Source organism: Mustela erminea, chromosome 6 (assembly GCF_009829155.1).
Source record: "Mustela erminea isolate mMusErm1 chromosome 6, mMusErm1.Pri, whole genome shotgun sequence".
NCBI classification, from domain to species: domain Eukaryota; kingdom Metazoa; phylum Chordata; class Mammalia; order Carnivora; family Mustelidae; genus Mustela; species Mustela erminea.
Window position 1 is genome coordinate 87,043,876 of NC_045619.1, and position 13,111 is coordinate 87,056,986.

General features: G+C 47.0%; 1 protein-coding gene across 7 annotated transcripts in view; it reads left to right on the forward strand.

The window, feature by feature from the left end:
- SCN8A (sodium voltage-gated channel alpha subunit 8) overlaps positions 1-11,373 on the forward strand; it is a 177,710-nt gene extending 166,337 nt beyond the window's left edge. For 3 of the 7 annotated variants that reach the window (XM_032348254.1, XM_032348253.1, XM_032348256.1), the window contains 3 exons: positions 91-195; positions 2,594-2,864; positions 6,510-7,657. In XM_032348254.1, the coding sequence (XP_032204145.1) occupies positions 91-195; positions 2,594-2,864; positions 6,510-7,657 (1,524 nt within the window). Of the gene's footprint in view, positions 1-90; positions 196-2,593; positions 2,865-6,509 lie in introns of all 7 variants that reach the window. The other 4 variants (XM_032348255.1, XM_032348257.1, XM_032348252.1 and 1 more) reach the window with 2 other exon arrangements.
- Positions 11,374-13,111: the final 1,738 nt, after the last annotated feature.

Below are 13,111 nucleotides of genomic sequence, written 5' to 3' on the forward strand. Positions count from 1 at the left end.
CCCCCTCAGCTCTTAAGGTTGAATCTTAGGTCCAAACCACAGTGCGTGAGAGCCTATTGTAATTGCTTGTTCTCTTCTTTCTTCCTTTACTTTGGAGGTCAGGACATCTTCATGACAGAAGAACAGAAGAAGTACTATAATGCCATGAAAAAGCTGGGCTCAAAGAAACCGCAGAAACCCATTCCCCGCCCCCTGGTGAGTGCAGGCTGAAGGCAGAGTGAGACCCCAAATGGCAAATACACTGGTAGGATTATTGCCAAGTAAAGAAAGGGGTAAATGACGGGCTGCCTGTGTCCTCTGATCCTCTCCCAGCCACCCCATTCAGAGGATCTGGGGAAGACAGCAGAACAGGGACTACGGTAGGGGATGGCTTTTATATTTGTGCTTGACCTTTCCTCTGAGACTTCCCTGGGTTGCAGCAGAGAATCAGCCTGTTATAATCACATAGGCTCTGGCAATGGAAAAAAGTTGTTTTAAAAGACTGCTAAAAATTGACAAAGGAAAGTGAAAATGAAAGCTGGTCTCTTTCTCCCACTGCAAGATAGGATGTGACCACTATCTTCTCAGCTCTCTGCCCAGCAAGTAAGTCTTTGCGAGACAAGATAGTACCCTGACTATTTGTGGGAGAAGAAGAGGGTGAAACTAGGAGTGTAATGTCCTGATTTTCAGTCTTGAACTGAACCTTTTGTCAAACAGATTTGGGTACTAGGATCTTGCTTTGCCCATTGGTTGGTGCCTGCCCTCTAACGGCAGAGGACATGCTCTGCTTCTGAAGCCACGTACCCAGCAGAGTGGGACACCACCCCCAGGCTCGAAGTTCCATCTTCTGTAACTTTCATTTAAAGTACCTTTTTATTTAAAAACAGCACAACTCTTCAAAGCTCACCTGGCAGTCTAATTTGTAGAAATAAAAGTAGAGCTACTTTGAACCAAGGGTGGGAGTCCCTAAGCATTTTCCATACTTAGTGCCACCCTCTGGGCCTGGCATACCGGCGCCCCCCACCCCCGCAACTTCTGAGGGGAAGGAAGCCCTCAGGCCCCGCCGAACAGTTGGGAAACCAGTAAGTGAAAGTGATCCTCAAAGTAAGCACCAGCTTGAGTTCCTAGGTTTTTAAAGAAAAAAAAAAAAAAAAAATTCAGAGATCTTAAGAAAGAGAATGTTTTTGGTATTTCTTTGATGTTAGAGCTTCCATTTTGTGATGGAAATGAGACTGAGAATGGAGAATGTTAACATTTCTGAAGCTCTCTTCAGTCCTTTGCATTCAGGAACCTACATGTATTTTCTGTATTTTCTTCAGCTCTAAAAAATAAAAATGTCCTATGGCAGGAGACATTAATAAAGAGTGATCAGCACTCATTCAACAAATAGTTAGATGTCTCCTACTAAGTTCCAGGCACTAGGCCCAAAGTGACGGACACAATTCAGACCCTGTTGTCAAGGTTGTTTTTAATACAGGGGAGATTTAGGTAATAAACAATCAAACCCCCACTATACAACCTGTAGTGTTGTGAGAAAAAACAACCGGCAGGCCTGACAGAGAACAGGGAGCTTGGGATAGGGGATCCACTTCCGTAAAGTAGTCCGAGAAAGCCCCACTAGGAAGAGTCTCCTTGGGTAGATGAGAAGGAGCCAGGAGTGCTGGCTGTAAGAGCAGAAAGCATCCGTGTAGCCAGGTGGTGACCGGCTAGAGGAAGGGACATGAGGTGAGCCAGATTAGAACTGTGCGAGGCATCTCTAAATCAGGCTAGCAATATGAACTTTGTTGCAAGCCCAATGAGAAACTGTTGAAAGGTTTTAAGTAGAAGCAAGATAGGATCCATTTATGTCTTTAAATAATCACACTTGCTTCTCTGGAGACTGGAGGCAGGCGAGAGAGGTGGCAGGACACCAGCTGGGAGACTCTCCCAGAAGTCCAGATAGAAGATGGTGGTGCTTGGGCTAGTGTGGGGCCAACAGAAGCGGGATGAAGTGGATGAATTCAGAAAAATCTGTCGGACCTGCAGTGTATGCGGTGGGGGGGACGAGGGAGAGGAAAGTGACAAGGGTGACCCTTAAGGGTCTGGTTTGGAGACTGGGTGGGTGATAGAGATGGGAGACGAGCGGGTTGGGTGAGAGGCAGGAGGACGATTTGTCAGGTTGGAGATGCTTGTGAGTCAACAAGGAAGAGATGCTTGCTGAGAAAGCAACATAGCAATTCAGAGGAAAGAACTTAAGAAACTGAAGGACACAGACACCATGTACACAGTAGGAATAGGTGAGCTCTTCTGGGGAGACAGTGTAGAGAGAAAAGAGACAAGGTCAGGGCAGACATGGCCAGCAAATGAGGCTGAACAGGGGCAGTTGGCAAGGCGGGAAGCCCTCCAGAAGCGTGTGATGGCATAGACACAAAAGAGAATAGGGGCAGCGTTAGAAAGGCTTGGGAAGAGAATACTGGGTATTATCGGGGTCTGCCCCTGCTCCTGACACCCTGCCAGAGCAGCAGCAAAGAGCTGGCCAGGGGTGCAGAAAAGACAGGTGAGGGCAGCTTCCATGGTCCATTGTGGGAGGCTCTCATAAATGTTCTCATGTCTTTCCTTCCCCTCCCGCCCCTAGAACAAAATCCAAGGCATCATCTTTGACTTTGTCACTCAACAAGCCTTTGATATCGTTATCATGATGCTCATCTGCCTTAACATGGTGACCATGATGGTGGAGACAGATACGCAGAGCAAGCAGATGGAAAACATTCTCTACTGGATTAACCTGGTCTTTGTCATCTTCTTCACCTGTGAGTGTGTGCTCAAAATGTTTGCCTTGAGGCACTACTACTTCACCATTGGCTGGAACATCTTTGACTTCGTGGTAGTCATCCTCTCCATTGTGGGTAAGTGGGACCAGCAGGGGAAGACGCAGGGCGCCTGCCTGGCCTCGAGCACGGGACTCCTGGGTGAGCGGCCGGTTCCATGGGTGTCAAGTGCAGGCCCGGGCCTCTCATGGCAGAGGCCCACGTGCATCTCTAAGTCATCTCATGGACCCGCCCAGTAGGTCACGTGGTCAGTGGGTTTCTAGTGAGTGTTCATAGTTGTCTTGGATTAGAAATTCCCTGGTTAAAGGGGGAAAATGATAGAGATTTGGCTCTTGCTTTCGAGGTGTTTAAAGTTAACAGGGAAAGTTAAAAGAACCCTGGCTGAAGTTGCAATGTAATGTGGAAAAAGGAATGGTAAGAGATTGTTGGTTTGGATACTAATGAAAGTAGTCTGAGAACATTCTGGTGGGGACAGCAGGGCTCGTTTTACTGTGCACCGGCATGGTTCTTCACTGGCATGATCTCATTTGATGCTTATGACAGCCCAGGAAGCAGGCTGTTTTTTAATCTTCTGTGTGTCCAAGGTCACCCAGCTGGGAGGTGGCAGAGGCGGAACTCGGGTTGGATCTTAACAGCAACTGTGTAACATTTTGCTTCAACCTAGAGGCATGGGAGGGTTGATACTCTGGCAGGCAGACAAAATGCTGACCTATTGATTGGCCTCCCAAAACTTATTTCCTGGACTTCCTAAAAGGCATCTCAATGGTAAAACACTGGCTCAGTTCCAGGTAGGTTTAACTGACGTAGGCTGGCAGAGGAAGAATGCCTGAGGCCCGAGGGAACCAGCCCCAGAGCTGGTGGCCAGGCTGGCTGAGCAAGGGGGTGACCAGGGGCGACTGAAAGCAGCTGGCCTTCCCCTTGGCCTGTGCTAGTTTCTGGTTTTCTTGTTCTTTCTGCTGGAGTAGCACATCAAAAAGTGTGCTGATACATGGAGCACTATTCTCATACATCTCCCCCCAAGAAAAGAACTCCACGATTAAATTACTCTGGGCAGCACTACACATGGAATCTCCCTTTGGAGACTCCCAGAGCACAGTGGCCTATAGAAGGGTCTTGGAAATCCTACAGTAAAGAATGGTTGAATATACCATCCTACCTTTATTTTGATCACAGCACCCTTTTTTCAAATAATACTAATGGTATCTCATGTTTTAATGAAACATACTATGTGCTGGTCACCGTTCTAAGTGCTTTGCTTGTTATAATTCCTATAGTCCTCACAACAACCTTCTAAGTACAAGAAACTGAGGCACAGAGCAGTGACCAAGACATGAGGCTTGTGAGCGAGTGAGTGAGGGTTCAAGTCCAGCCCTGGCCTCAAATCCACACTCCTGAGCTCCCACAAAACACACTTTGGACAATGTTGCCCTGTCCACTGTTCTTCAATGTTTCCTGCCCACCCGTCTTTGAGTAGGAAAACCCACAAACCAAACCATGTCCCCTATTCTCAGATGGTACTGAAAAACAAAGGGAAGAATAATTTTACTTTTGGTGATTAGGGTTTTTATTAAATAGCATTCATTTGTTCAGAAACAAAAGTATAGAAGTCATCCTTTTAAATTAAGGGAAGTTAGGGTAACTAGCCCTGGGACCTCCTAGAGGACCCCTTAAATGGTGTTTCTGCTCCCTGGAGTGCTGTCTCCCCATCTTTCTCCCCTTTTCTCTGGAGACAAGCACCTGTTCATCAGACAGAACCTTACTCTAGCACCTTCTCCCTGAAGCCTTACTTGCCTACCAGAATGCAGTAGTCCAGATACATCCTGACTTCTTACAGTCACTGGTTATGACTGACTTGAGATGCAAAAAGAAGAGAGCTGAGAATTCATCTTGGGTGCTGGCTGAGGTAGACATTTTCTTGAGAGCTCAATTACTCCATGGAATTCTAACTCTAGAAGATGCTCCAAGAGGCTGTCCGGCCTCCTCTCTGAACTTACTGCATCTTGTCCCTTGCTAAAGTTAAGATTTTTGTCCTGTGTTGAAAAAGAATCACGCATAAAGAGTTTGACTAATCACAAAGGCACCTTTATGAAGGAATGCATGGGGGAGTGTAAGTCCAAAGTGGCGCCCGTTACTCTGATATGTCTCCAGTTAGACACCTGTTTGAGACTTAGAGGAGGAGGGAAACAAACAAACAGAAAACAGAAGATGTTTATCCTAGCTTCAAAAGCTCAGTGGGGCGCCTGGGTGGCTCAGTCAGCTAAGCATCTAACTCTTGATCTCGACTCAGGTCACCATCTCTGGTTTGTGGGATGGAGCCCCGAGTCAAGCCCTGCAGCAGGCTCCATGCTCAGTGGGGAGTCTGCTTGAGAGTCTCTCTCTTTCTAAACTAAATAAATCTTTTTAAGAAAAGAAAAGGTGGGGAGGAACTCAAATAAGGGGTTTGCCCAGTATTCTGCAGTTCATTATCCCAGTATTTGTGAACCCTTAGGGTTGAAAGATATTTCCTTATTCAGAGTAAATCCTTCCTGTCCGTAGAAGCTCGTGTTGTCTCATCGGGGCCTCAGCAGCAGGAGCAGGCGCTGAAGGAAGAGGGCACGTCATTGCCTTCCCTTCAGTTGCAACCTTGGCATACCCTCTCCCTTCCGTGGCCCTTCACTGGGCTCCCATGATTGCTCCGCAGTGTTCAAGGCAAGTGGTCTGGCTGAGGTGGACCCCCAGATAAGTGTAAACAGAAAAAGGCCCTCTGGGTTTACATAGTCACCCTCCCCTTTTATATCCTACTTACTATGCCTTGACGTTTTTCTCTGCTGATGCTGTTTCTGATTTATGGCTTTAAACACAAAATCTAGAAGCTCTGAGTGAAAAGCCATTCCTGAGAGATCCCCTCTAGTTTTCTTGGCTGCTTTGGCAGGGTAGGGACACGGGACAATAAGAAACAAAAAATGTCTTTTCAGAGCCGGGAAGAAGATATTTTGAAAATTCGTGGCATAGCAGAATAACCAAGACACCACAGCCTAGGGGCATGAGGTCCTGGGTGGTGCCAAGCCCTCCCATTCACTGTGTGCGGATGTGGAAATCTGTTAGCATTTCGGAGGGGAATCAGTAACACCTCAGAAAATCACACATGCACAAAACTGAGAAAAAAACTAATTGTTCCTGAGTAGGAAAACAGATAAATGAGGACATGTTCATGAGATGGAATACTGTTCAACCATAAAAATGAATAATCCAGAATTAGTGTAATACCAGAGATCAATCTCACAAGCATAATGCAAAGTCCTGAAATTAAGTTAGAGATCGAAATACCTTGCCTTCTAGAAAGTTCTAAAAAGATACAGTACAATTCTTTCAACATAGTAGGATACTAGGATGCTATCGATCTAACTATGATAGCGTGGATTCTTCTGTAGTGAAATTGTGAAGAAAGTGGCATGATACTCCACCATCTGCAGGACCGTGGTTGAAGAGAGGAAGCAAATTTGGTAAAATTACTTGCGTCTATTCAATCTGGATGTGAAGTGCATAGATGTCTATGTTATTGTTTCCTCTGCTTTTGCATACATTTGAAACAGGTGATTTTCTTTTTTCATCATGAGAGTCCCAATTGAATGGTAAGGCGCTCATTCTGTGAAGCCCTTTGGACACAAGGGCTCCAGGGCCAGGTGACCTAAGAGAAAGGGGTCTCCAGTCTCAGTAACATTTCTTCTTCTGTCCTCTTCTTAGGAATGTTCCTGGCTGATATAATTGAGAAATACTTTGTTTCCCCAACCCTATTCCGAGTCATCCGATTGGCCCGTATCGGGCGCATCTTGCGTCTGATCAAAGGTGCCAAAGGGATTCGGACCCTGCTCTTTGCCTTAATGATGTCCTTGCCTGCTCTGTTCAACATTGGCCTTCTGCTCTTCCTGGTCATGTTCATCTTTTCCATCTTTGGGATGTCCAATTTCGCGTATGTAAAGCACGAGGCTGGCATCGATGACATGTTCAACTTTGAGACCTTTGGCAATAGCATGATCTGCCTGTTTCAGATTACAACCTCGGCTGGCTGGGACGGCCTGCTGCTGCCCATTCTGAACCGCCCCCCTGACTGCAGTTTGGATAAGGAACACCCAGGGAGTGGCTTCAAGGGTGACTGCGGGAACCCCTCCGTGGGCATCTTCTTCTTTGTAAGCTACATCATCATCTCCTTCCTGATTGTTGTGAACATGTATATTGCCATCATCTTGGAGAACTTCAGTGTAGCCACAGAGGAAAGTGCCGACCCTCTGAGTGAGGATGACTTTGAGACCTTCTACGAGATCTGGGAGAAGTTTGACCCCGATGCCACCCAGTTCATCGAGTACTGTAAGCTGGCAGACTTTGCAGATGCCTTGGAGCACCCTCTCCGAGTGCCCAAGCCCAACACCATCGAGCTCATTGCCATGGACCTGCCCATGGTCAGCGGGGACCGCATCCACTGCTTGGACATCCTTTTTGCCTTCACCAAGCGGGTCCTGGGAGATAGCGGGGAGTTGGACATCCTCCGGCAGCAGATGGAGGAGCGGTTCGTGGCGTCCAATCCTTCCAAAGTGTCTTACGAGCCCATCACGACCACACTGAGACGCAAGCAGGAGGAGGTGTCGGCCGTGGTCCTGCAGCGCGCCTACCGGGGACATTTAGCAAGGCGGGGTTTCATTTGCAAAAAGACCACTTCCAATAAGCTGGAGAATGGAGGCACACACCGGGAGAAAAAGGAGAGCACCCCATCCACAGCCTCCCTCCCGTCCTACGACAGCGTAACTAAACCTGAGAAGGAAAAACAGCAACGGGCGGAGGAAGGGAGAAGGGAAAGGGCCAGAAGACAAAAAGAGGTCAGAGAATCCAAGTGTTAGAGGAAAGCAAAAATTAAATATTGTACAGATGTAAAACTTGCAAGTGAAAGATTGTTTACAAACTTCCTGAATCTTTTCAATGCAGAACAGCTGTGGAGACACTTGAACTGAAGATCTATACCAAACGTAGTCTGCTTACCATGTAACACGGTTGCATCTTGAGCAGTGACCTGCCAAGGGCCAAGGACCCTGCTCCCCGGACTCACAGATTTTCTAACGCTTGGGCAGGTGATTACTGCATGTTCCACATCAGTCAATGCAACTTAGGACAAAACCAACAGGATACAAAAACCAGAGGAGAGGCTGCCGGGACCAGCAGATTTCCGTTGCAGCCAAAGGGATTTTATTTTTTCATTTTGGTGATTCTCAGAAGCAGAAAGCATCACTTTAAAAGTTTGTTTGTTCATGCAAACTGTATTTGCATTCTTACATTAGTTAAGCTAAGCAGCAAAAAGAAAACACACACACAGACACACAGACACACACACGCACACTCACATCTAGCCCATGGCATTCAACTGTCAGTTTCTTTGACATAAACCGCATCTTCTCCACATGGGCTTCACGTGGTTTGGAGATGGGTGGGGGAAACAATCAGGTTTCTTCAGGCTGAGGAGGACTTGCTCAGGCCAATTCCAAACATTGTGCTCGTTCAATGCGTAGAAATGATTTGCATGATGGCATGCCGTGATCAGAAGTCATGCATGAGAACCATACACCACAGGACACTACTAATCCTGTCCCCTGCACTGGGTCAGCCTTCAGACGGGACCCAGCCCTGCACCGTTCACTGTATTTGGAGGAAAAAAAAAAAATGGTAAGAGTTCCATACCCGCTGCAAATCCTTATGAATTCTTAGAAGTCTTTCATACACCTTCTGGGTAGGGAAACATAAGCGACCAATTGACCACAACCACCAAAAAAATAACCCAGTCCAACAAGCAGACGGATCCGTTGTGTGTGTATGTTTAACAGACGTCTCTAACATACAGCCATTGTTGCACATTTTGAAAGATGAACTATTTAAATGCTGCTCTGTGTCCCTCCATGGGGAAACTTTGATCTCGAATGGCTTGTATTAATAATGTCACTGTAAAACCAAATCCTAGGGCTAAAAACAAAAAAATCCAAAAAAAAAAAGTTCATTTGTATTGCAATATTTATGATGATTGTTTAGCCTTCATACTGGAGAACTGACACTTACTTGGGGCAGAGATAAAATTGCTACTCAAAGTGGCACCTTATCTCTAGGGGGCAATTTGGGGAACTGAAAAACTTTCATGGGGGTTGGGGTGCTCACTTCATTCAGTGTCCTGTCCTTCTGCACTGTGGCTTTCTCCGGGCTCGGGTCCCGCTGGAGAGGCGTGCAGATCTTCCCGACGGGCCTCCCCACTCTACAGAGGGCTTGTCGCGAGCTCACACACTGCATGGTTCCTCTTGCCTCCATCTCATTTTTGCACCAAGCGGGGCTTTCCTTACCTACAGAGCTGGGTGAGGGCAGCAGCCCTGGGGGCTGTGGCGGTGGTTTCTTCCGTGCATTATAGAATAGTCACTGGTGGGACCTGAGGGAGAGATGGAGCCGCCTCTGAACCAAGCCCACTTGGTTTCTTTATTGCACTGATTCTCATGAGACAGCGATTTAATGTGAATTCTTTAGACGTCCCAGCTTTCCCCCAACCCTCTCACGCCGGCCCCCGCACAGTTCCCTCTCCACAGTTGTGCCATCTGCTTAGCGACCTGCCCATTGTCCTTGGAGGGTGGCTTTGCGGGGAACACAGTGTCTTCCGTTCCATCTCCCGCTTTAGGGAAGACAGTTTTTAGTCCAGGGGTCTCTCCTCTGATGACTAGCACTCACAGCCACGAGGCTGCACTTGAATGTCAGGAAGTCCTCACAGAGAACGAGGAGACTTGAGCAAGCGAACCAAATCAAAACCAATTCTTCCCGAACCATAAAACCGAGGGGGACTGAAAGCATCCTGTAATCAGACACGTCCATCTGCCTTGCTGTAGAAGCACTCTGGTGTGATTGTACCAACCACTTGACTAGTTTTGCATAGAACAAACCACAGCAAGCCAAAGCAGAGCTTTCTCTCTTGTCGGACCGTTAGAAACTCTGCCTGACTCTCGTCAGCCTGCTTCTGCGGCCTCCTCCGTAGGACTTTTGTACTATCCCCCGACACCAGGCTGGAAAAGCATTTCTCTCAGTGACCCTGCTAACTGCTAGGACGAATGTATGGTAATATGTACAGGCTACATCGTAAACAGCACAAAACAGAAGCTGACATGTGTGGCTCTTCTTTTTAAGAGAATTATAAATACTGTAATATATCATTTTATTTTATTGGCATGCCTTTTTGTAAATACAAATTATTAACTTATCAAATAGGAAATGGCTTCTGGCTTATGCCATTGTCATGTTTATTTTTATTTTTTATACTTTTCTTTCTTCTTAGATCTTAGATGCTGTCAGCCAATGTACATCCCCAAACCAGACAGACAGACAAAAAATTTTTTATTGCTAATGGTCTTTTCCAAAACAACAAAAAATATATATATTTTTGTTCCAATGTGCAATAAATTCTAACCACTTCTATGCAAGATTTGGCTAAACTTCATAATTGTTCTTAGGTCTTGGGATGGGCAACAGAGCTATAAGATCCCGCTCGGTACCCCCCAAGCGCTCATGCTAGTGATGTCATTAAGCTACTAGAGCATATTAATGAGATTTTTTCTAAGATCTGACCTTTTCCCTCCCCCCAGACCCTCAGCAGCTATCTCCTCAGTAACACACAAATGGGCCTTGGTATCTGACACCCATCAGCCAGCTTCGTAGGGAAGAAGCCCCCCCCACTCTATCTGATGTTTCAACTTTTTTTTTTTTTTAACTTTTCCTACCTTCTTTTTCCTCACCCACCGCCCCTCCACCCACTCGCTCGCTTACTCTCTCACTCACCCGCCCTGCTCCACACTTCTTTGGTAGTAAATGACACCATCACCAGCAGTTTACACCCGCAGTTAACAGGCACTGAACTGAGTCGGTGACGTTTCCGTGCGCCTTCACTGAGTGGGTAAGTGGCAACGCTTTGCCAAATATTAACGAAGCCAATCAAAAGCAGCCGCAGCCACAGTATCACTGCACATATATATATATAGATATATAAATATAATATAAATATTTATTTTTTGTAGCCAGGTCCTTGGTGCAGTATTTATACTCCACAATCCACCTTTAAAAAAAGGACAAAAAGCAAAAAGACATGTGCGAGGCTGTTAACTTAAAATGCAGAGCCAAAGCCACTGAGCAGCAGCTGACACCGTTGCTGGTTTGTGTGTGAAAAACACTTTCCCCTCTTCTTCCCTTAACCTCCTTGTTGCTGTAGGCTGAGGAGACTCCATAGTTTAAAGCAGAGGGTGAGAGCAGCGAAAACGTCCTGAGTCAACATGACCTACTCCCACTTCTCTAAATGAACCACTTTTGGCGTCAGAAGTTGACTGGGGAGAAATAAGCAGTCGCGCCCAGTCACAGCCCCCAGAATGACAGTGCCCAAAGTTCTTTTCTTTTCCGCCGCAACCAGTGTAAACTTGTAAAAGACCACTAGTGAAGATTAGTGTATTAGTGAATGCATGGAGGCCAACACTGCTCTAAATGAGACATGATTTAAAAAAAAAAAAAAAAAAAAAAAAAAAAGTACATCACTACTATAAGCCAAAAGGAAACAAAATAAAAATGACCCTTTTTGCTGTACAAGGGAAGCCTGTCTTGGTGTCCGTTTGTTGCTTGACTATCCCAATTCTTGAGTCCTGGGAGGGGTCTGGGAATCGGGACCTTAGCACATTTGGGGAAAGGAGGGGAACAGAAGGGAGAAAAGTTCTGGCTGAGAAGTAAAGATTGGAGAGAAGAGCAAGGTCCCACCCACCCCCTCCCGCCTTTGCAGATTCTCCCCACCCAGCACTTACCCATTGCATGTAGCGTTCTTCCCCCTCCCGGGCCAGTGCTTCCAGGCCCACGAAACCCCTTCTTCACCAGTCCACCTGGCAGAGCCCCCAGAGATGACGTCAGCCAACCCAGCCGTACTGGCCTCACTTCTGCCTTTTTCACCAGTATGTTAAAATAAAAAAACAAAAAACAACAACAAAAAAACCCTATCCTAATGCCCCAAAGCTTGGGCAAGCATGATGCCCAGTAGTCTCCACTCTGCTAGCTAATGCTGGGCCCTGCCCTCCATCACCCCAACACATACACCAGCAGACTACGGCTGGTCTCGTTCACATTTGTGCAGGGAAGAGGAGTACCGCTCCCCTCCCTCACCCTGCCCTGCTTTGGGGACATCCCACTCTAGGCCATGTCTCCCCGTCCAGGAACACTCTCAGGAGGATTTTGAAGTGCCCACTCTAGTCCGCTCCAGTAGCTCCACTCTGGAGAGAGATGGCTGGTAGGTCAGTCCCCATCCTCCTCCCCTCGGCCCCAGCCTCCAGGCCTGCTGTGGAGGTGAGATTGCCATGGGTTATGACTTTGTGACTTGAGTCCTGGGCATCTTCTGTAATGATGCCCCTTTCTTTTCTCAGATGTTGCCCAAAGTTTTGCAAAAAGCTTCGTTCATTTTCAGGTACCCCCACCCCCTAAAGAATCGGCTGCAACTAGCCAGCCAGGGGGACATCAGGAGAGAAGAGGAAGTCTGGGTCGGGAGGGGCCCAAGGTGTGCACAGAAGTCTGCACTGTGGCTCAGCTCTGTGCTTTCTTGGAGTTCCTTTCCAAGATTACCAAGATTTCCTCCATGAAAATGCTCCTGAGGCACCCCCTGCCCCTGCCCCCCACTGCTGTTTGCTGTACATAGAGGCTAAGTGGGGTGGGGTGGGCGGGTGTGCACGTGTGGTGTGTGTGTGTGAAGAATGTATATAGGTAAAGGGGAGCGTGGTCCAGTGGTTCCAGAAAAGGGACAGAACTCCTGTGTTCCATCCCCAGCTCAACCACTGGCTCGCTGTGTGGCCTTGGGCAAGTCACTTAACCTCTCTGTGCCTCAGTTTCCTCATCTGTAAAATGGGGATAATAATACTGACCTACCTCACAGGGGTGTTGTGAGGCTTTAACTAAATGTTTTGTAAAGTGTTTTGAGATACAGAGGCAAAGGCACTAGGGAAGGGCAAAGTATTATTTGGACTTAAGAAAGATGAAATGGTACCATAAATGCTGCTATTCTGAGAGCCATTTTAAACTGCACTGCTCCAACCACCCCCGCTTCTCATCACCAGGACAGCAGGTCGAGAAAATGTCTTTCCTTTCACTTGCTTCTGGGGTTTGTGATTATTCTAGACAATTTTGTTCCCTTGCTGTATCTCCTCCTTCCCTCACCCCCTCGACTTGTTCCCTGTTCCGTTTACGCGGAAATGGCAGAAATGCTTGAGAAATGAGAATGCATAAGTGGATTGGAAGTTTATAGTCTGAAATTTCAATTT